Raw genomic sequence first — 25460 nt, 5'->3', positions numbered from 1 at the left:
TGTGAATACCAAAAAGAAAAAGATATGTTTGTAAACGAATCTATCCCTCCGGATGTGATACCCTTTGATTGTATTAAATTCAGTGAAGGGCATCTGATTACGCTTACCTGATATTAATAAAAATCAATTTCGGGCTTCTGACTGGGCGATGTCAGTAAGGCATGATTCAGGTGGAGTCCCCAACCCTTCGGTGGGCTGATATAAACGGGCACTCACTCAAGAAGACGCACATGGGAAGAGGAGAGTACTTTTTCATTTTGATACTGCCATGTGACAGAAAGGAAAAGGCTCAAACAGCTAAGGCCCCAGGGAGAAATGCTCATCTTACAATTGACTTTGGGAGGAAAGCTGGGACTGGTAGAGAAAGCCTAGAAAGATACGAGCCCTGTGCCAGGAGAGAGAAAACGCCCTGAGAGAGAAGCCCTGTGCCAGCCTGCAGCTGAGAGAGAGGAAGTGCCCAGAGGGGAGACTGAACCCTTCAACACATGGCAACTGACTTTGGTGAGAAAGCAACTTGAGTTGGACTCTTTAGGGCTTTGTAACTGTAAGATTTTACCCCAAATAAATACCCTTCATAAAAGCCAAAAGATTTCTAGTACTTTGCATTGGCACCCCCTTAAAGCAATTAGGACAGTGTCTGTCACATAGCAATTGCTCAATTAGCTAAACTGTCTCTCTCTAGGTAGATGCCCTGGACTTACCAGAGTAATCTACTATATGCTCAGTAAGCTATAGCACAAATGGTAGACAAAATGTCAATACTGTCTTTAAAGATATCATAACAAAACTGAAACCATGAGCCATAAAAGTAGATTCAATTTTATTTCTACTTCCAGCTTCTAGAATATGAAATCAGTTTCCTTGGTTTGCCCTTCTCTGAAATGGGTACAACAAAGCCTGTGTTCAATAAAATTGTTGTGAATACGAGATAATATGCTAAAGCCCTAGGAGAAGCCTAGATCAGAAGTTGTTTCATAAATTTGTGCAGAAAATGAAAAACTTACTGTTCGGAGTCAAAGTAGTCCATACGCTTCTTCTTCTTGTTGTAAGCTGCAACTCTAAAGGGAACTATTTCCAGGGTGATTAGGCCAGGGGCCATTGTCAGCACTTTGGCACCGTGAGTTGGCTCATAAAGATCCTTCCCTGTTTCTGGATGAGGCATGCCAGCAGGGTCTCTTCCAACAATGTAAAAATTGGCTCCTGCAACCATTCGTGCTCTGCAATGCCACTGGACCTAGAATAAAAGTTTCCACATTAAACATACTTTCATAACCAAGCACTTAGAAATCATAAATGGAAAGTAAATGGATATGCTTCTTATACAATCAATATCTCTCAGTAGGAGACCTCGACAAATTTAAATGTATTGTCTTGGGAAGCCAGAAACAAAACTGTTCCTCCCCCCAAATATTCTAAACACATAAATGTATATATACAGGTATAAACATACATACTTTATATATTATTAACCTATAAGAGATATGTGCATGTATATGCTTATGTGTATATGTTAGATAACTACTGGATATGGTTCAAAAACCAGTCTAGAGGTTAGAAGTCAGGAGAGTGGTTGACACTTGGAGAGAAGTGACTGGAAGGGACTTCTGGGATAATGGTAACTTTGTTTCTTTATTCAGACTTAGGTGATGGTACTAAGTATGTGCTTACTATAAAAGTCCACTGAGGTATAATTACATCAAATATTTGTGTACTTTTCCCTCTGATATACTTTAATGGGTTAAATGATGAAAATTAAATCATACAAGAACGTCCATAAACTGGTATTGAGTAAATCATATAGCTAATTCTACTACCCAAGATACTAGGTAAGAACAGAACAGGAGGTTGGTTTGAAAAAACAACACGCTGCAAAGAAGACTAGCTTTGTAGCCCATATTCTTACATTAAGAGTTACTGTACATGTATTTCTAATCAACACAGTTTGGAAAGTGCAATGTTATGAGAGCAATCCCATATCCCACTTGAATTGGTCACCTGAGAGGTTTCAACTTTTTTTTTAGTTGTTTCTACTGGTATTTACCTCCACATTCCCAAATAGCATGCTTATACTATCAGGTCTTGACTGATTGATATTATGTAACACAGACATTAATTCTGATATTATTTAGATTTCCTAATATAAAAAAATGATGTTTAGCTCTTACTCCATTCTCCTCACTCCCCACTCCATTTGCCAACACAGGTAGCATTTTTGGTGAAACTAACATTCATCTGTAAAATGGGGACCATATAGTATTGACCTCATAGAATTATTGAGAGAATTAACACACACAGAAAAATTTAAGGACAGAATAGTACCTGGTACACAGTACACAATGAATGATGGCAATCATTATCTTTATCATTATTTTACCTTTCCTCTTTGTACAGGTGATTTTCCTACAATTAGGAATTGTATTTTTTCAATATAATTGCTTAGTGTTACATATATACAAGATACATATATATATGTGTGTAAAACTTGCTCAGTTTTACATATATCTTGTATCTATGTATCTTCTTTCCTTCTTCCTGAGACACAGCTCTACTACAATTCCCATTTCCCCTTACAGTAAAGTGTGGCCATGTGGCTGAGTTCTGACTAAAGGAATATGCCAAAGCCATGTGTATTGCTTTCAAACTGGGCCATTAAAAAGCCTCCAAGCACCATCCTAGTTCTCTTCCTCCATTTGCCAGCAGAACAGAGAGAGCACAAAGTCCTATGAGTGCATCTTTTTCTATTATAGCATTGCTACTGCTTACATTGAATTGCAATAGTTCTGTATGAACAAGATGGCAAAGCATAACACCAATAGACCTTTGTTCCCACATATGCTCCCTCTCCTTCACCTCCTCTCAGATTCAGTCTTAACGAAAATTCTGCTTGTTCTCCTCTGCCTCTATACAATGACTCACTGCTAGTTCAGACAAGCATTTTTATCAAGGAATCAGCCAGAATTTTATCAATTAAACATTTTGCACCTCCACTCACACAGAAAACCTTCTTTGCTACATGCAAATTAGAAGCTGTTTACATTGATTGAGATGTCCTGTGAACTTAGGGGAACTTAATCTGTTCATCAAATATTTATGTCTAGATTCTTAAATCATTTAAAAACTAAAAAGTCAGTAAATTGAGAACATACAGTTTACTTTTAATATGTAAGGAAGCGCAGATCATTTAATCCAACCCCATCTGCCCTTTTCAAAACAAATGAGGAAACAAGCTCAGAGAACTTAAGCATCCTTACTAGGGTCACAGAACATCCTGGTGGCAGCAGCTGGTTCTCTTAATTTTGAGTGGTATAAAATTACCAGAAAATTATCTCTTTGACTTCTTCTAGAGATTACATGAGAAAATTAAATGTAAACACACTAAAGATAGTCTACACTCTCTTGCAGGTGCCGTGAATGAATTCAAATTACATTATGGTGAATGGTTCCCCTATGAGAATACTTCTCAAGCTATAACAAACATGAAGAAGCAAAACACAGTTATATAAACATTCAACTCTTTCAAGAATGCCTGATGGGAGTCAACGTAGAACCTACTGGAAAGTTAATATGCACTTAATCAAGAAATTGCCAGTTAACCTACAGAGATGGTGTATTTTGTTAACAGCAGGCTTTGGAGTCAGGCTGTCCTAGATTTGAACCCTAGCTTTGCCCCTTACTGACTGAGTACCCTTGGGCCTCAATACAATGAAATAAGAATGATAATGCTTTACACATAAGGTTGATGGGAGACTTAAAAAGCACTTAGACTAGTCCCTGGCCCTCCCAAAAGGACAGCCACAAGCATTGCTACTGCTACTCTTATTCTGTGAAATTAACTGCTTCCTAACCAGCTTCCTAAACAGTATTTCTAAAGAAAAGTCATTCTTTAAAACAGATGACATGCTACCTAGAAGACTGCAAAAAACCAGTTAAGAGTTGCCTGTTTATCTCCCCAACAAGTAAGGTCAAGTTACTACTTATCTTTTCTGTGCTCAGTGCCTAGGGGTGCCTGGACTATTGACTGTACACTGAAAGGAGAATACAAGATGGTTTCTGAAGGCTTTCTATAAAGCCCTTCGAAGCATCTGTACCTGGCCAACCTAACAAGTGACTTCTTTTCTGCTTTACTTGTACCAAATTAATAGCCTTGTGGCTTGTTCCTAATTATGAAAGTTATTTAATCCATGTCCTGCAAATACTCCTGATTGCCTAGATAATAACTGATTTCTCTGCCCTACTTGCTCTATTCCTTGATGCCGGAAGGCACCTCTACTGAAGAAGATGAAAATGCCAGATCCTTGCTTTCTCAGCCTTCCTTGCCAATCGGCATGGGCATCTGACCAAATAAGGGGACCTCTTCAAAGGACTTCCACTAGATTTCTGAAAAACTTCTCCCCAATAAAATTTATTTATTTCATTTATCTGAAAGTTGTTTATTTCACCTTAATTTCAAAGGATATTTTTGCTTGAATAGAGAATTCTAAATTAGCATGTTTACTTTTCTTTTTCCATTTTCTCTCTCTCTTTTTAAACCTCAAAGAGGTCACTGCATCGCTTCTGGTTTGATTTGCTTCTGATGAGAACTCGGCCATCATTACTACTGTTTCCCTCTATGACATGTTCCCTCTCCCTTTCTCCTACTGCTGCTTTCAAGATTTCTCTTTTATCTTTAATTTCAACAGATAGACTATGATATACCTATATGTGGGTTTTTTGGGGATCTATCCTTGCTGAGATTCAGTGAGCTTCTTGGGTCTGAAGATTGATGTTTTTCACTCTGTTTTGGGAAATTTCCAACCATTATTTTTTTCAAACCTTTTTTTTTTTTTCCTGCCACATTCTTCCATCCTCTCTTCCTTCTGGAATTCCTATTATACTTATGTTAAATAGCTTAATACTGCCAAGTCACTGAAGCTTTGTTCACTTTTCCCCATTTATTTATTTTTCTAATAATTTCTATTAACCTGACTTCTAGCTCATTAAACTTTTCTTTTGCCACTCCAGTCTGCTTTTAAGTCCTCATGTAAATATTTTCATTTCAGAGACTACTTCATCAGTTCTTAAATTTCCATTTGATTTGATAGTTTCCATTTTTCTGTGTAGATTCCCCATCCAATTCATTAAAACCCTATTTTTCTTTAATAAGCTTTTTTTAAAAAGATTTTATTTTTTATTTATTTCTCTCCTCTTCCCCCTGCCCCAAACCCCCCATTGTCTGCTCTTTGTGTCCATTTGCTGTGTGTCCTTCTTTGTCCTCTTCTGTTGGTGGCAGCACAGGAATCTGTTTCTTTTTGTTGCATCATCTTGTTGTGTCAGCTCTCCGTGTGGATGCCAAGAATGCTTGGGTAGGCTGCACTTTCTTTCGCGCTGGGCAGCTCTCCTTACAGGGCATACTCCTTGTGCATGAGGCACCCCTACATGGGGGACACCCCTGCATGGCAGGGCACTCCTTGCACACATCAGCACTGCTCATGGGCCAGCTACACACTGGTCAAGGAGGCCCAGGGTTTGAATCACAGACCTCCCATGTGGTATTCGGATGCCCTAACCACTGGGCCACGTCCACTTCCCTTTAATAAGCTTTAAATGTTCTTATTTTCTAATTTCAACATCGACATCATCTCAAGGTACATTTCTAGTGATTTTTCCATCCTGGATTTTAAGTCACACTTTCCTGCATCTTCATATGTCCAATAATTTTTACTGTATGCTAACTTGTGGATGATTTGTTTTAAGGAATCTGAATTGTGCTGTATTTGTTTGAAGAGTGTTAAAAGCTTGGTTCTAGCAGGCAGGTAATTTACTGGCTTGAATTTAGGCCATGTTGGACAGGTCAAGTCTAGCTCTTTGTGCCAATTATTAGTCTACTGGGTCTCAACAGCAAACTCACTTAGTACTTGCTCTGAGATAATGGATTGACCTCTTTTTACATTGAGCACAATCTTAAGTTTTATCAGTAGAGAGTGCTGGAGGGATACTGGTGGAAAGAGAGGGTTTCTCTTTCTGATTCCAATATGCTACATGTTGCTTTTCTTGCTTTTGCTGCATCATTTGTTGGTGGTACCTGTATACGGGAACACTGGTGGCACTCTGTCCCAGCAGCAAGGCAAAGCACAGTTCTTCAGTGACCCTGACGTTCAAGTCCAAGCCCAGCAGTCCTCCTCACACAGACACTGGTATACTACAGACCTTGTACCAGAAGTGGCTCTCTGAGTCCCTCAGCTCACCTGTGCCCAAGAGGATTGTTTCCCACATACAATCCAACACAGAAAGCACACATCATGCATTGCCCTGGCAGCACACAAGCTCCTGACACCCTCTGAGCACTCACGAATAAGTCCCAGCTGGCCTGCATCCCAAAGGGTTGTTTCCCATGATCTGGCATTTATGAACTACTTCTGGCCCAAGCAATCCACTGAACCTCTTCACCATCTAGCGGGCTGCAACCACAAATTCTTCAATAAGGTCTAAATCCCAGGCTTGGATAGGGAATTCCTTTTCCAAATTTGTCTCTCCTTTGGGTAATTTCCCTCAGCCTAGGGTGTCCATTTAGAGTTCATGTTACAACTCACAGTTACTGCCCTACTAGACTTTATTAATTCTTTATTCAAATTACTGTGTGGTTTCTGCCTCCTGATTGGACCCAGACACATACACCCTTCTTCTAGGATGCAGTCTTTACTCCTAAGGCATGTTTTTCTGGTATCTTAGTTGATGTGAAAACCAGGTCTCTCACTCTGGCTGGGCTGGAATGCCAATATTGCCCAAAATTGTATGACTACGAAGTATCTTTACTCTACAAAACTTGTTACAGTCACACTCCACCAGGCCTTGCCAAGTCTTGCCCAGCACAAATGCTGTCCAATTATCGGCCAAGGAACTGTGGGAAAGACCCACCCAGACTTTTGCTGTCTTCCCCTTCAGTGCTGCTCTCTCTTCTCCAATTACCTATTTTGCAAATATCAGCTGATTCAGGAGCCCGAAGACCAATCTCTGTTTTTGTCATCTCAAGGTTCCAAATGCCTGTCCTGTCCAGTGGTCAGGAATTTGCCCTCAAGAGGAGAACTAGGGTAATCAAAGAGTTCACTTTGTATGTTTTCCTTCTCTAAGCAGGGGAATATTCCTGCACTGCCTATTTTCCAATGCGTTTAAACAGATGTTTCACATATTTCATCAATTTTATAGTTGTTTTTAGCAAGACAGCAAGTCAGATGCAGAAGAACAAGTCCAGATCAGTTACTCTACGATGACCAGAAACAGAAGTCTAAATATAATTTGAACATGGAGACAACAGCATTTTGGTAGACAAACCAGGCATGGGATACGAGAGAAAAAGAGGAGTTAATAGTGACTGTAAGATTTTTTGAAGGAATTTTGATCAACTGTGATAGGAAAACTGAGGATAAAGCAGATTTGGTGGGGATAAAATGAAGCAGTGAACATTTTGGACATGTTAAGCTTGAGATATATTTTTAAGTCATCCATTTAGCACCTAAGTCCTAAACAACTATATAAAAGCATTATATCCTTGTAATAAAGTTTGAAGTTCAGGAAAGAAGTGTGAATTGGAGACAGATATTTGAGCTTCATTAGCACAGACAAGGTATTTAAAGCCAGGAGACTAGATGGACTGCTATGAGAGAGGGCTACAGATACAGATAAGAGGACTGAGCCCTAGGTCATTCCAACATTAAGTCAGATTATTTCCTTAAGAAGAGGAACATACAGGCCAAAACCAAGCAATTTTAAGACTTTAGGTACATATTGTTACTCACTTCCCAGAACAGTTCAATATCAGAGAACTTGTAGATTTTTGGCTCTCTTATGAGAGATAAAGTAGTACAACAATTTTTGAAAATAATCTTGGCCTTACCATGTACAATTGGACATCAGTACTGCATAGGATCCAGAAATTCCTCTCCCAGGAGAAACTCTTGCACATATGTACAAGATGGGTACAAAAATATTACAGCAGCACTGTCACAATAGCAAAAAAAATAATGTAAAACTAAAACAGAACACATAACAAAAAAGGAAACATGAATGCTCACAGATAAACTGTTGTATATGTTCAAGTTGATACAGTATGTCATATATGTCAAAATGAAGAGATGGTGGCTGTATACACAACCACACGGAAGAATCTCAGGAACAAATTTAAGTGATGAAAGCTAGACTTAAAGCACTATATAAAAGTATTATATCCTTTTAATAAAGTTTGAAAACAAGTAAAACTAAGTAATACATATGTTAACCATATTAACATGTAATAAAACTATGTAAGCAAAGACAAATACAAAATTCAGGACAGTTAGCACCTGGTGGGGGCGGGGAATGGCTGCAGAAAGATGAGATAGGCAGGCGCACCTGGTAAATGGAAGTTACTGTTCATGGAGCAGGGGAAATTCAGAGTACTCATTTGATGATTTTTAGAAGCAACAAATATATAAACAAACTTTAAAAGAACAATTCTGGGGCCAATGATGATGATAGTGCACCATGTACCAAAGGTTACGAGTAATCTAATTCTGCGCATTGACAGGCCATGGAAGATCATTTTTAGAAAACAATACTAATTTATTCTCTCACCATGTTTTACTTTTTCAAAGTAAATGGCTGAATGCTTTACTAAGGTTCATATCCCAACAAAATTAAGTTATATATGATATCTACATATCACCTCAAATAAAACTGAAAGAAAATACATTTCTTAAAATATAGCTCACATTTTATCTAATGTGGTTCAAAGGGTTGCTAAAAGTGTTCCAAAGCTAAGGAACCACAATATTTTGTATTTACTATACAAGCGGGAAGAAAAATTAAAGGATGTCTAACCTTTGCAAAAAAAATTCAAGAGACTTCTAGGAAGACAGCAGATTAGAAAGACGCAGGACTCTCTTCTCTCACAGAAAAATAGTTAGAGGACAGGCATAAATGGCCTGGAATAAAAAAGTTGTAGGGTGTAAGACACCAGGGAAGGTTGGACGCTGCCACCGAGCAAGAGAGGTACAGGAAAGGAAACTCCACCTTAAGGCCTTGAGTAGTAGACTGCAGCTGCCCCTCCCATCCTACAAGGAGAAAGCATTTAATTCTCTGCCTGGGACATAAGGGTACAGAAGAAGGGGGCTACAGGAATCCACCTCCCCAGGAAACCAGAGAAAAAGGACACAGCTTAAGGCTGATTCAGCTTTTCACACACAAATTTGGTCTGCTGTGTGCACGTCATTGTTTGCCCTGGGAGCCAGCACAGGACTAAACAGCTCTGACCCTCTTAAACGCCCACCCTACTGACCAGGACTTGTGGTTGAAGACACAGAGGGGAGTGGAACTATTTCTTACCAGGGAAAAGAGAGGGGGCTGCCAGCAAAGGTTGGAGAACTGTTCCTGAGAAAGTTTGGTTTGTAAGGCTCTTAGTCTCCAGGTGGGAGCCTCTGTTACAATTGAGCCATCCATGTTGCAACTCATACACTCCAAACAGGCTTTGAACTGAGAGGCCTGCCAGAGAGCGCCATCTGCTAACCAACCAAGAAAGTGTACAGGAGGGAATTAAAAGTAAATAAGAAAGGCTTTTTCCAGCTTTTCCAGCCTCCCTCCCCAAGGCCCATGGAAGCGGGTCTGCAACCCATCATTACTGGGTCCACAGCCTAGATTTGACCAATTAACAGGAACAAACCTAAAGACATAAAACAGGATGAACCAAGAATCAAAGAATGGCAGTTAAAATACAGTCTCCTGCCACTAAATTCCTACAAAAGGGAGAGAAATTGAGCAACAGAGTAAACACCATCACAATCAGATGCCTAGACATCAGCAAAAAATTACAAGCCATAGTAAGAAAATGGAAGAAATGGCTCAAGCAAAGGAAAATATCAAAGACCCAGATGAAACACAGGATTTGAGGCAACTAATCAACAGGATTCAAACAAATTTCCAAAATTAAGTTAATGAGTTGAAAGACAATATGGCTAAAGAGATAAAAGACATCAAAAGGTCACTGAAAAAAAATCAAAGACAAAAAAATAAATGAATAAAGATTTGACAACCTGAATAGAAAAGTAACTGAGCTAACAGGAATGAAAGACAAATAGGTGAAATAAAAAACAAATTAGAGGCATACAATAGCAGAGTCAAAGGGATAGAAGAATAAGTGATACTGAAGAAAGAATAGCTGAAATTGAAGAGAGAAAAGAACAGAGAGAGAGAATGGAGAAAATTGAGCAGGGGCTCAGAGAATTGTATGATAGCACAAAATGCAACAACATACATGTCTTGGGATTCCAGAGGGAGAAGAGAAGGGAAAAGAGCCAGAAAGAGTATTTGAGGAAATAATAGATGAAAATTTCCCAACATCCATGAAAGAAATAAAATTACATGTCCAAGAAGTACAGCAAACCCCAGTCAGAATAAATGTGAACAGACCTACTCCAAGACACATATTTTTTCTAGTTTCCAAGACACATACTACTCAGAATGTCAAATGTCAAAGAGAAAATTCTGAGCAGCAAGGAAAAAACAAACCATCATATACAAGGGATGCCCAGTAAGACGTAGCACAGATTTCTCATCAGAAACCATGGCGGTGAGAAGACAGGAGTATGATACAATTAGGATACTAAGAGAGAAAAATTGCCAGCTGAGAATTCTTTATCCAACGAAATTTTCCTTAAATATGAAGGTGAGTTTAAAATATTCACAAACAACCAGAAACTAGGAGAGTTTATAAAAAAGAATTCACCTTTGCAGAAAATATTAAAGGGAGCCTTAAAGTCTGAAAGAGAAAGACGGCAGGGAGAGAGGCTTGGAGAAGGAGTGTAGAAGAAAAATAGCAGAAAGGATAATCAAAAGACTAAAAAGACAAAAATGATATGACATATGAAAACCAAAGAATAAAATGGTGGAAGTAAATAATGCATTTACAGTAATATAACTGAATGTGAATAAACTCCCCAATCAAAAGATATAGGCTAAAAATTTAGATTAAAAGCACAAGCCATTCCATATGCTGTTCACCCTAGATGCAGGGATACAAACCAGCTGAAAAGTGAAGGTTTGGAAAAAGATACTCCATGCAAAGAATAACCCAAAAAAGAGCAGGGGTAGCTATACTTGGGCAAAACAGATTTTAAATGCAAAAATGTTATAAGAGATACAGAAGGCTAGTATATATTAATAAAAGGGACTATCCACCAGGAAGAAATAACAGTTATAAATGTCTACGCACCTAACCAGGGTGCCTCAAAATACATGAGGCAAACTGTGGCAAAACTCAAGTGAAAAGAGGCAGACATCTCTACAACAACAAGGGGAGATTTCAACAATTCACTCCTATTATTAGATAGAACTAGGTAGAAGATCAGTAAGGAAATGGAGAAATGGAACAGGAGGATAAATGAGCTACACTGAAAAGACATATATAGAACCTTGCATCCTAAATCAACAGTTACACATTCTTTTAAGTACTCATGGATCTTTCTCCAGGATAGACCCACATGCTAGATCACAGGGCAGGTCTCAATAAATATAAAAAAGCAGATTATACAAAGCAGCTTCTCAGATCATAATGGAATGAAACTGGAAATCAATAATAAACAGGAAAGTGGAAAATATGCAAATGTGTGGAGGCTGAACAACACAGTCCTAAATAATTAGTAGGTCAAAGAAATTGTAACTGAAATAGGTAAATATATTGAGACAAAAGAAAATGAGAATGCAACATATGAAAACTTATGGGATACAGCAAAGGCAGTGCTGAGAGGGAAATTACAGCCTTAAACAACTATATCAAAAAAGAAGAAAGAGCTAAGATCAAAGATCTAACTGAATAACTGGAGAAACTAGAAAAAGATCAGCAAACCATTCCTGAAGCAAGCAGAAGAAATAAGAGAGATTAGAGCAGAAACAAATGAAACTGAGAACCAAAAAAAAAACCACAGAAAATCACAAACAACCTACACTGATGCTACAAGAAATACAAGAACTACATAAACCAATCACATTTAAAGAGAATGAATTAGTCATCAAAAATCTCCCAAAAAAGCAAAGTGTAGGACCAGATGGCTTCACAGGTGGATTCTATCAAGCCTTTAGAAAAGAATTAACAACAATCTGTTTAAACTCTTCCAAAAAAAATTGAAGAGGAGGGAAAATTACTCAATATATTTTATGAAGCCAACATCAGCCTATTACCAAAACCAGATAAAGATACTACAAGAAAAGAAAATTACAGACCAATCTCTCTAATGAACATAGATGCAAAAATTTTCAACAAAATACTAGTAAATTAAATCTAACAGCATATCAAAGAATTATACACCATGACCAAGTGGGATTTATTCCTGGTATGCAAGGGTGATTCAACATAACAAAGTCAACTAATGTAATGACTGCATTAAAAAATTGAAGGAAAAAAATCACATAATCATCTCAATTGATGCAGAAAAGGCATTTGACAAAATCCAGCATCCTTTCTAGGAAAAACATTTTGAAAGATAGGATTAGAAGGAAAATTCCTCAATATGATAAAAGGCATCTATGAAAAACCATACCCAACATCATACTTAATGGGGAAAGGTTGAAAGCTTTCCCTCTAAGATTAGGAAAAAGAAAAATGATGATCACCGTCACCCCTGTTACTCAACATTGTGCTAGAAGTTCTAGCTAAAGCAATCAGACAAGAAAAATATATAAAAGGCATCCAAAAAGGAAAAGAAGTGAACTCACTATTCAAAGATGACATGATCTTATATTTAGAAAATTCTGAAATGTCTAAGACAAAGCTACTTGAATAAAAGAGTTCAGCAAAATGGCAGGATATAAGATCAATACACAAACTCAGTAATGTTTCTGTACACTAGTACTGAACAATCTGAGGAGGAATTCAAGAAAAAAAATTCCATTTACAATAGCAACAAAGACTCAAATGCCTAGAAATCAATATAACCCAGGAAGTACAGGACCTATACTCAGAAAACTACAAAACAATGCTAAAAAAGATCAATGAAGACCTAAACAAATGAAAAGACATTGCGTGTTCATGAATTGGAAGGTTAAAATATCATGAAGATGTCAATCCTACCCAAACTGATTTATAGATTCAAAGCAAGACCAAACTCCCAATAGCCTACTTTATAGAAATAGAAAAAGCAATTACCCAATTTATTTGGAAGGGAACATGCACCCGAATAGCTAAAAACATTCTAAAAAAGAACAGCGATATGAGAGGAATTTCCCAGTGTGATCTTGAAATATATATTACAAAGCTACAGTGGTCAAACAGCATGGTACTGGCATATAGATAGACACATAGATCAGTGGAATAGATTGAAAGTCCACAAATAAACCTTCACCTCTACGGTCAACTGTTTTTTGACAAATCTACCAAGTCCTTGTTAACGTGACAAAACGTCTTTTCAAGAAATGGTGCTGGGAGAACTGGATATCCATAACCAAAAGAACAAAAGAGGACCCTTATCTCACTCCCAAGAAAAGAATCAACTCAAAATTGATCTAAATATAAAATCTAGGTCCATAAAACTACTAGAAGAAAATGTAGGGAAGCATCTTAAAGATCTATGATAGGTAGTGCTTTCTTACAACCAAAGCACAAGCAATAGAAGAAAAAATAGATAAATGGGTTCCTTTTGTATCTCACAAGACTTTGTCAAAAGGGTGAAAAGGCAGCTGATTCAATGGAAGAAAATATTTGGAAAGCACATATCCGATAAGGGTTTAATATCCATTATATCAACAAAGATGCTACAGCTCAATAATAAAAAGACATGACCCATTTTAAAAATGGACAAAAGACTTCAACAGACATTTGTCAAAAGAAGAAATACAAATGGTGAAAAAGAAACATGAAGAAATATTCAGCATTATTAGCAATTAGGGAAATGTAAATCAATGCTAAAATGAGATACTTCACACCTGTAAGAATGGCCACTATTAAAAAGACAGAACTACAAATGTTAAAAAGGATGTTGAAGGAAAACTTATTTGCTGTTGGTGGGAACGTAGACTGGTACAGCCTCCTAAAGAAGTTGAATGTAGATTTGCCACGTGACCCAGCAATACCACTACTGGGTATATACCCTGCAAAACTGAGAGCAGTGACATGATCAGACATCTACACACCAATGTTATAGCAGCGTTCTTCACGACTGCCAAAAGATGGAAACAATCCATGTGTCCATCCACCAATGAGTGGATCTACAAACTGGTATATACATACAATGGAATATTTTGCAGTTGTAAGAATGAAATTGTAAAACACATGACAAATAGACAAACCCGAAGGACATTATGTTGAGTGAAGCAAGCCAGACACAAAAGGACAAATACTACATAATTGTACTATTGCTAACAAATATAATGTATTATCTTATGGAGTTCATAATTTGAATATGGGTCACCAGAAAACAGAATGAGTTTAGAGAATGGAAAGTTGAGGATTAACTAGTGCAGAACTGGTAAAATGGGTATGTGTTAATCTTTGGAAATGAATAGAAAAGGTAAAAGCACATCATAGTGTTGGTAACTAGCAGTACTATACTATGGGTATGACAGTGGTTGAGAGGGAAAGTCCAAGCTCATGTATATTAAGAGAAGAAAAGTTTAAAAATTTAACATGGAACTGTACAGTAAAACCTCACATGAAATATGAGTATGGGTAATACTGCATATATATGACTGTTTTTCTTTGAAACTAAAGAAATGTATGTTAATGCTACAAGATATGACTATCAGACCAAAAAAACCCATTATGCTAAGTGAAAGAAATCAGACACAAAGTACTAAATATTGTATGATTCCATTTATTTAGTATGTAAATATAAGTCAATTTATAAAGATGAAATAAGATTAGTGGTTATCCAGGGCTGTGGAAGGATAGAGGGATAAGAAGTGACTGCTAAGGGAGGTGGAGTTCTTCCTTTTGCAGTAATGAAATTCTCCTAAAATTTTTTTTCGTGACATATGCACAACATTTTGATTATACTAAAAGCCACTGATTATACACTTAGAATAGATTGCATGGTATGAGAATTTATCTCAATAAAACTGCTTTAAGATAAATATGCAAAAATGGCCAGAAAGAATAGCTACGTATGGAAGGGGAAGCATAAATTGAGATTTGATTAATTTTTTTCTGTTTTTTGCTTATTATTGAAATAATGAAAATGCTCTAATAATGATGGAAGTGATAAATACACAACTATGTGATTATGCCAAATACTACTGATGGTACACTTTGGATGGACTATGTTTTCCTAATATGTATCAATAAAATTGATTGTTTTAAAAAATTCACAAGATCTAAGACTTCCACAACACTCTGAACAATTTATTTTATTTTATTTTTTTTATTTATTTCCACCCCTTTCCCCTGCTCCCCAGTTATCTGCTCTCTGTGTTCACTCGCTGTGTGTTCTTCTGTGACCGCTTCTATCCTTATCAGCGGCACCAGGAATCTGTGTTTCTTTTTGTTGCGTCATCTTGTTGTATCAGCTCTCTGGGTATGCGGCACCATTCTTGGGCAGGCTCAATCTTTCTTTCGCACTGGGTGGCTCTCCTTGCAGGGTGCACTCCTTGCACGTGGGGCTCCCCTACACAGGGGACACCCCTGCATGGCACAGCACGCCTTGCGCACATCAGCACTGTGCATGGGCCAGCTCCACATGGGTCAAAGAGGCCCGGGGTTTGAACCGTGGACCTCCCATGTGGCAGGTGGATGCCCTATCCGTTGGGCCAATTCCGCTTCCCATCTGAACAATTTTTTAAAGTTTTGCTAAAGATGTTTTATTTGTCCTTCTCTTTTATATTTTATTGGTTTTAAGAAAACAGGAATATACTTTTTTAAGAGGACAGAGTTTCTCAAGTTTCAGATGCTTGACTAAAGGAAACACATGCAGGTCCCACACCAATCAAAATAGAGGAGTGAGACCCTTCAGGCATCTGTACCCCCCAGAGACTTTGAACAAGAACTGGCAGGAACATCTTTCTCAAACTATACAACAGTAAAAGGACTGCAGTAGAGGAACAAGTGTGATTAAAGAAAAAGGCTACTTAAAAGTGGTAGTTTCTTAGGATACCCTGGCTGAACTCTCCCCAGTCCTCACTGGCTCTGCATAGGGCTGACCCATGCTCTCAGTGTGGATCTGAGGTCCCGGTTCTAGGAAGAGAAGAGTAACCCTCATGCACATACTAGGAGCATGTGTCTGGCCCAATTTGTCTGGTGGTGGCCTAAGGATTATATGCCGTCCCATCCAAGAACTCACCCTGCCTGTGTGGAAGGCAGTTCATAGAACTCTCCTACAAAATACTGTGGGAAAGCAGGCATGTCTTGCTGCCTGGGGCAAAGGATTGCAGTGTAATGCCCCAGACTGTGAGGAAACAGTTTCATAGGTGTATTAGTCACCCAAAGGGGTGCTGATGCAAAATACCAGAAATTGGTTGGTTTTTATAAAGTATTTATTTGGGGCAGGAGCTTATAGACAGATAAAGCATAAGTTACTTCCCTCACCAAGGTCTATTTTCATATCTTGGAGCAAAATGGCTGCCTATGTCTGTGAGGGTTCAGGCTTCCTTTTTTTTCTCCACCAGGTCAGCTGTAGACTATCAGGCGAATGGTTCTGTCTCTCTCCCCCAGGCTCCAGCTACAGATCAGCATCAAACTCCAACATCAAAACTCCAACATTAAGAACCCTCAACTCTGTCCTTTGCCATGCCTTTTATCAGCAAGTCCCCACCCACCAAAGGACGGGTACTCAACACCCTACTGACACAAGAGGTTTACTTGATTACTTAATCTAATACCTCTGAATCCAATATAATCTAATATGCCCAGAGGAAAAGACCAGTTTACAAACATAATTCAATATTTCTTTTTGGAATTCATCAATAATATCAACTGCTACAATAGGAAAGAGGGGATATTTGGACTATTTAAATAGGGGAATTTTTAGAACCACAAATATATGACCAAGACAGATAAATTAAGGATCAAGAAGGCTCCTACTCTTTGGCCTGGAACTCATTGTATAGATAAGCACTGAAGAGGAGCTCAAAGACTGGGAAAGGTGTTTTCTCCACCCCACCCCCTTTATTTTTTTTGCTTGGCTCCTGGCAATCAAGGGAAGCTCTGTCATAACACTAGCTGGATACAAGGTTGAGAAAAGATGCCTCGGTCTAAATTCCAGCAATATTAATATATCAAAATGTTCAGGTTTCACAAAAAATTACAAAACATACAAAGAAAGAGGAAGCAATGGCCCAGGCAAAGAAGAAGATTAAAGCATTCGAAACCATCAATGAGGAGGACCACACCTAGCCATACCAAAGACTTTTTCAAAAAGGGTCCTGTTTTAGGGGAGTAGAGGTGGCTCAAGCAATTGAATGCCCCTCATAAAGAAGGTGCCTCCTAAAGAAGACAAACAGAGCAAAAGACAAAGAGCAAAAACAAAAACCAGCAGGGAGCAGATGTAGCTCAAGCAGTTGAGTGCCCACCTACAGCATGGGAGGTCTTAGGTTCGGTTTCTGGTGCCTCCTAAAGAAAAAAAAGTAAACAAAGCACAGGCAACAATGAGCAAACAGACAAGGAAGTCATCTTGGTGGGATGGCGGGGAAGGGCCCTGTATTAGTCTGTCAAAGAGGTGCTGATGCAAAGTACCAGAAATTTATAACGAACATTTATTTGGGGTGAAAAAGCTTATAGTTACAAGGCCCTAAAGAGTCCAACTCACAGTTGCTTTCTCTCCAAAGTCAACTGCCATGTGTTGAAGCAAGATGGTCGCTGATCTCTGCGAGGGTTCATCCTCCCCTCTGGGCCTCCCCTCCCTCACTGCAGGCTAGCAGAGGGCTTGTCTCTCAGGGCTTCTTCTCTCTCCTGACATAGGGATCGTGTCTTTCTGGGCATTCTATATCAGCCTCAGCTGTTCTGGTTTCTTTCCAAGGTCTGTTGCAAACTATTATGTGAATGCCTCATCTCTGGTGCAGGGGGGGGTGCCAGGATCAAATACGACTGAGCTCTTTCTTCTGGTGTGTCTTCTTGAGTGAGTGTCAGTTTTATATCAGACCCACCAAAAGGTTGGGGACTGAACCTAGGTCACACCCTACTGAAGTGGTCAAATCAAAGAAAGCCCTCAAAGCAATTTTAACAGGTAATCTAATCAAGGGGCACTCAACTAAATCCAATATAATCAAAGGGAAGAAGAGATTAATTTACAAACATAGTATTTCTCTTTTTGGGATTCTAAAATAATCTCAAACTGTCACAGGCCCTAAATATGCTCAAAGAGCTAAAGGAAAACATGGGTAAAGAACAACAGGAAATAAGGAAAGCAAAAGATGAAGAAGAGACCATCAATGGAGAGATTTATGAAAAGGAACCAAACAGAACTGAAGACCACAATAACAAAAATTTCTCTAGAGGGGTTTAACAGCAGATTGGAGTTGGCAAAGAAACACTTAATGAACTTGAAGATAAAACATTAACCCCTTTTATTTGAACCTATAATTAGCACTATACCCTTTAAATATATAACCCAGAAACTTAAATATTCAGTCAGTTCATATGCCGGTTGAGCCACAAATCTCAGCAGAATTGCAGCCAACTTTGCAGACTTCAAAAAAACTTGAAAACAAGAAAATTGAAATCATTCGGTCCAAGAAACAGAAAGGGGAAAGAGAAAAAGTGAACAGAGCCTGAGGAACATGTGAGAACCATCATGCATACCAATATATGCATTGTCAGAATCTCAGAAGGATTAAGAGGAGAAAGGGGTACAGAGACTATTTAAAGGAATAAGAGCTGTAAAAGTCCCAGAACAAATGTAAGTTATGAATATACACATACAAGAACCTCAAGCAACTCCAAACAGGATAAACCCAAACAGATCCATGCTGCATCGTATTATAATCAAACTACTGAATGCCAAAGAGAGAGAATTCTGAAAGTCACAAGAGAGAAGCAACATGTTACATACAAGGGAGTATCAATAAGATTAAATGCCAATTTCTCATCAGAAATCACGGAGGTAAGAAGTCAGTGGGATGACATATTTAAAATGCTCAAACCAAAAAGTTGCCAACCAAAAATTTTGTTTCTGGCAAACTGTCTTTCAAAAACAAAGAAGAGACAATAAAAAAAGAAAATAAAAAAAAAATAGAAAAGAAAATGAAAAAGCTGAAGGAGAGATTAAGATATTCTCAGATAAACAAATCTGAGGAACTTTGTCACCACTAGACTGGCCCTACGAGAGATGCTAAAGAAAGTTCTGAAGGTTAATAGGAAAGGACAATTGATCAAAGCTGCATGAGAAAAAAAGATCTTCAGTGAAGATAACAATGAGTAAATATAAATGTCAGAACTATTGTATTTGTGTTTTGTAACCCATTTTTTACTTCCTAGAGGATCTAAAAGGCAAATGCATAAAATGTGATGAAGAAATGTAATGATAAACAATGGTTTTGAATTTATAATGTATAAACATGCAATTTGTGATAAGAACTACATAAAGATGGGACAATGTAGGGGTAACATAGTTTACTTATACTGTTGAAGTTAAATTGGTATCAAAGCAAACAAGATTACCACCGTTTTAGGATAAGGTTAAGCCCTGTGATAACTACAAAGAAAATATCAGGTAATATGCAAGCTCACAGAGACAGAAAGTAGTGTAAAGGTTGTCAGGGGCAGGGGGCAGGGAATGGGAAGTTAATGCACAATGGGTTAGGATTTCTGTTTAGGGAGATAGGAATGGTCTAGTAATGGAAGGTGGTAAGGATACCACATTGGTATAAATGAGTACTCTCACTGAATGGTATGCTTGGGAGTGTTTGAGATGAGAAAGTTTGTTACACACATGTTCCCATAATTAAAAAAAAAAAAGAGCCACTGAAGAGATAATAACATAAAATTAAATACTATACATGATCTTGCATGGGATCTAGCAAAGGAGAAGAAAAGGTTCAAAGGAACATTGTTGGGACATATGAAAATACTGGAATATAAACTGTGAACTTGAGCAGTGTTAAATTCTTAAACTTGATAACTGCAGTTAAGGTGGTTATATAAGTGAATATTCTTGTTCTTAGGAAATGTACAGAGAAGTAGAAGTATTAAGTGTTAAAGGCACATAATGAATAAAAGGTATACTCAAATGGTCAAAAATTGATTGACAAATAGAGAGCTAGATGGATAGATGGAATGATGTGGCAAATGTACCAAGATGTTAAAATGGTGGACCTGGGTATCTGACGCTAGGGGTATGTTGGGTTCCTATTACTTTTGTAATTGTATTGGGTTCCTATTACTTTTGTAATTGTCCTGAAAGCATGAAAGTATTAAAATAAAAAGCTAAAAAAAAAAAAAAAAAAAGGAAACATTCATTGCCTGAAAAAGACAACATGCTCCCTAAAAGATGACTGTCAATAACAGAAAGTGTGAGAAAAAAATGTTAATCTCAAACTTTAATATAACATATATTTTACTGATCTTTACCCATTAGGGAAAAACTGAAAATAAGCTAAAATGAAGAATTAAAGGGGAAATATCTTTACTGAAACTATTCTCTTTTTGTCACAAAAGCCAAGAATATGCTCATTCAGCATCCTAAGAACAGTGACCTCTTTTGTCTAAGTTGAACTTAAGGGCAGAATACCCAAAGGAGATAGCTGGAGCAAAAGGAGACTATTTTCATTCTTCTACCTACTTTCAATTTCCTTCAAACTGTTCTTATGATTAAGTTAGGCAAATTTTTTTAAATGAAAAGAAGTGAAACAATGGGATGAACAGAAGCAGCAATGAGAAGTGACCAGTCAGTTAACATTTTAAAAATAATCGAAATCTACAAGCATATTTTAAAATAAAAAGGAGTAAACTTACATACTGAGAATAAATCAATCCTATTAAAAGAAAAATCTATATACTGAGATCATGCAACTAAAAAATGGCATAATAAATATTACTTTATAAAATATTTTTACCACTTAATATAGTCATTGGGATTTTTTGGAAGATGTGGTATTTCTAGGATTTAAGGACAAGGGCACACAGAAACCAGCTTGTTAAGCATGTTTCTCTATTTAGCATGTCAGTTAAAAAAAGTCAGTACAAAAGCAGGCATAGTGATCACCTACTTAAGTATTATCCTATCTGCTTATGTGAATTAAAACTGGTATAAAATTTCTAAAAGACGTTTTGACAATATGTCAAAAAAACCCAAGGGATTTCAGTCTCAGAAATTATCTTCAGACAAACATGCAAAGGTGTTCGTTTCAGATTCATTGTGGGGTTAAATTCCTTACTGTATAGAAAACTATGCAGTCATTAAAAATAAAGTGAGATCAATATTTAAATTGAAATGGAAACATATTTATAATAGGCAGTTTGAGGTTTACAAAACAATGTAAAATGCATTTTTGTAAAAGAAACGTGTCTTTGTCCACAGAAAAAATATGTCCAATGATTACTTTGTGTAGAAAGATTACTATGTGAACTTTATGTCCTTCTTTGTATTTTTCAGTATTTTCAGAATTTTTGGCAATTAGCACTGCATAGTGGCATTTCTTCAAGAATAGAGTTAGGATTATCTCACTATAGAAAGGGATGAGGAATATTGGAACATTAAAAATGTTTAGACAAAATAAGTATTCCTTTGAAGTGATGGAAGTACATAAACCTTGGCTTCTGGCCACATGCTTACTTCCTTTGTGTGGGTTAAACATAGCTTCCTCAAGCAAAATCAGCTATCAAACCAATGAAGAGACCTATTTAGTCAGTCTTTGACGTTAAACCAAAAATAAGACTTCTGTCTTCTAATGTAGCAAAGTTGCAGAGATGGACCAGTAAGGGCAAACATGGGAAGAAATGCCGTTACAAGACTGAACCTTGTTCACAAGCTGGGGTTGCCGCCATGAACACCCTCCTTATGCAGGGGAAGTTCTAGGACTAGACCTAATACCTGGGTTTCATTCCTGATTAATGAAGCCAGTTGCTTAGAAATACTAGTAACTAGTCTTAACAGACCAAGAATAATTACTAACTTGCATCATTTCCAGCCCATAACAGTGGGACCAAGGGTGGGAGAACAGGGAGACCAGAAGTTGCTATTAGTATTTCCTTTGACAATTACAACCCAATAAATACACCCAAGCCTCTAGAACCTGGGTTAAGGGTACTGAAATTCAATTCTCCCACTACAGATAGGGAAAAGAGGATGGGAATAAACAGTTGCTCATTCACTTATTCTTCTCATTCAGAGGAAAGCAAACTAAAGCTTTGGGTCAAATTTAGCCTGCCACCTGTTTTTGTAAATAAAGTTTAATTGGGTCACAGCCATACCTATTTGGTTGAATATTGTCTATGTCTACTTTCAGACTATAATAGCATTTGTGTAGCTCCAACAGAGTCCATATGGACCCCAAAGCCTAAAATATCCACTCTCTGGTCCTTTATAGAAAAAGGTTACCAACTCCTACTCTAATGCAGGGGTCATCTAGAAGACACTGTATGACACTTCTATAAACTGCAGGTGAGGAGAGTTAAATACATAAAACTCTACATGATTTTGAAAGGGATTTTTACTTTTGCATTCAAATATGTATATATCTGATGTTCAAAATGGCAAGCAATACAAACATTGAGCAGACTATTGGCAAAAGTAAAGTGGCTATGGTACAGATAATCAAAAAAATAAAAAGATTGGCCTAAGAAAATCAAAAGATTGGCTGGGTCAAATGGGATACCCATCTACAGAACACAATCAAATAAAGTTAGTGGTAGAAGTTATTTGGACAAGGGTGAGTGGTAGGGAAAACAAGATTAGTAGGACAAGGAGAAATTATAGTGATGGTTACTTCATAAGTTTTATAATAAAAGCAGTGAATTTTATACTTCCTATTACCCCAAATAAGCTATTTCTAGCTTCCTAAGAACAATAAAATAAAGGAGGAATTATAGTCATATTTGCAATTTACTTTGAAATGCAAACATAAAAAAGATGGACTGATGGCAAGAGCAATGGATAAATGGATAGATATAAGACAAAAAATAATGGTACAATTTATATGACAAGTTTATGGATGTTCACTGCAAAATTCTTTCAACTTTGCCATATATCTGAATATTTTCAAACAGGAAAAAATAAACATTTTATGCTTTGGTTGCTACCATTCTCTGTCCTACAGAACTAGGTCTGGAAGCATTACCGCTCAGAAACTGCTGATTAGTGAAGCAATGGCAAAATCACACAACTAAAAAACAAAACAAAACGAAACAAAAAAACGGAGAATGACAATGATCAGGAGTCACAAAAACACAAACAGGGGTCCAAATGCAGCAGATAGGGACTACACTCTAGGAATATAATAATTAAATCTCCAGTGTGCACCAGATTCACCAACTGGTACAGAATTTCCATACCACGTCCTTTAAGGGGAAACAAAAAAAAAGGAAACATAACAAGGTATCTAAATACAAATGCCAAATGCTGAATAATACTAAGGTTCAACAATTACTGCACTTCACTTTCAATAAGGTTTGAGAACTGTCTTATCAAAATGCAAGACACGAGAACGGATGTAGTTCAAGTGGTTCAGCACCTGCTTCCCATGTACAAGGTCCCAAGGTTCAGTCCCTAGTACCTCCTAAAAACAAACAAAAAAACCACCTCTCACTGGGAAGTAGATGTAGCTCAGTGACTAAGCACCTGCTTTCCACATACAAGGTCCTGGGTTCAATCGCTGGTACCTCAAAAAAAAAAAAAAAAAAAAAAAAAGCAGAATACTGTCAACTAAGAATCAACAACTGTAATGAAAATAAACAAAAAATATTTTTTCAGAATTTTCTCTTCATGTACACTTTTGATTCCCTGAATCTTTACTTAATTTCCATAATAACAGTTATACAATTAAGAATTAGTTAAGTTCTACTACTCTAGTATAAGTAATAATAGTATAGATTTTCATGATCCAAATTATAATCAACTCTTAAAGATAATTTTCTGTGCAAATTTTAATCCTATATTGGCTTCTCCCTGCCATCATCATAGATTATTTAAGATAATATGAATAATAAACAAAAGACATTGATCAATAAGAATAAAATTATATATCTCCATACACAACATTTATAGATACAAATCTTTAGAATTCAAATTGTTCCAGATTTGCCACTTTACAGATTATCTAGAAGACTACCTTAAACATTTTTAATTCATACCCTTTTAATAAACAAAAGACTCATACACTCCTTGACTCTATTAGAAAAATAGTATCTAGCATCTACTATATTCCCACTCCACAAACATGCAAAGGTTTTATTCATTTTATTCTCGGCAGTTTTTTTGTTTTTTTTTAAATGTTAAATTCATGTGTTTTTTTTTTAATTTTTTTAAATTTTCATGTATTTCCACCCCCTCCCCCATTGTCTGCTGTCTGTGTCCATTCACTGTGTGTTCTTCTATGTTCACTTTTATTCTTGTCAGTGGCGCTGGGAATCTGTATCTCTTTTTGTTGCATCATCTTGCTGCGTCAGCTCTCCCTGTGTGCGGCACCACTCCCTGGCAGACTGCACTTTTTTTGCGCAGGGTAGCTCTCCTTGAGGGGCACACTCCTTGCACGTGGGGCTCCCCTATGCAGGGGATACCCCTGCGTGGCAGGGCACTCCTCGCAGGCATCAGTACTACGTGTGGGTCAGCTTACTGCACAGGTCAGGAGACCCTGGGTTTGAACCCTGGATCTCCCATGTGGTAGGCGGACACTCTATCTGCTAAGACAAATCCGCTTCCATGTTCTCAGCAGTTTTCAAAACAAAAACAAATTAAAAACTGAATTTCCAGATTTAAATTTACATAATAAAATTGGATTTTTTAAAAAACGAAACACATTCAATACCATTAACACATACCACTCTGCCCCAGGCCCTAGTTGAGAAATCCCAATGTCCCAGGAGCCTGGCAGATTTGTATTTTTTATTTTTCTTCATTAAAAATACCGAAGACAGACAGGGGAGCAGATGTGGCTCAAGTGGTTGAGTACCTGCTTCCCTCATGGGATGTCATGGTGCCTCCGAAAAACAAAAAACAACAAACAAGTGAACAAATGAAAAAATCAACTCAGGAAACTCAGGAAACCAACTCAGGATGTGGCTCAGTGGTTGAGCACCAGCTTCCCACATACGAGGTCCCTGTTCAATCCTCGGCCCCAGTACCTCAAAAAATAAAAATAAAAAAATACTGAGGACAATGAAAGAACAATATTTAAGGCCCACTTAAGTGTCCTACTTCTTTATGTCTTCACACCAAAATCTACTTTAAGCATAATAAATTTTATTAAAGTGACTATTTCATAGGCAAACTTCCTATACATAACTGTCTTATAAAAGAGTCTCAGGTACAAAGACACTATTTTCAATGTAAATATGTAAATCTTCTTTTCCAAAGTGTTGAAAATGTATTTGTTCTAGT

General features: G+C 37.3%; 1 protein-coding gene across 1 annotated transcript in view; it reads right to left on the bottom strand.

Moving 5' to 3' along the window:
• Nucleotides 1-25460, bottom strand: part of PAPSS1 (3'-phosphoadenosine 5'-phosphosulfate synthase 1) — a 135151-nt gene that overhangs the window by 19806 nt on the left and 89885 nt on the right. Inside the window, exon 11 of the mRNA XM_004476198.5 lies at nt 1005-1234. Within this exon, the coding sequence (XP_004476255.2) occupies nt 1005-1234 (230 nt within the window). The remainder of the gene's footprint in view (nt 1-1004; nt 1235-25460) is intronic.

The sequence above is a fragment of the Dasypus novemcinctus genome, chromosome 1 (assembly GCF_030445035.2).
Source record: "Dasypus novemcinctus isolate mDasNov1 chromosome 1, mDasNov1.1.hap2, whole genome shotgun sequence".
In the NCBI taxonomy this organism is placed as follows: Eukaryota; Metazoa; Chordata; class Mammalia; order Cingulata; family Dasypodidae; genus Dasypus; species Dasypus novemcinctus.
Note: the sequence above shows the minus strand (reverse complement) of the source record. Positions and strands in the feature narration are given on the sequence as shown.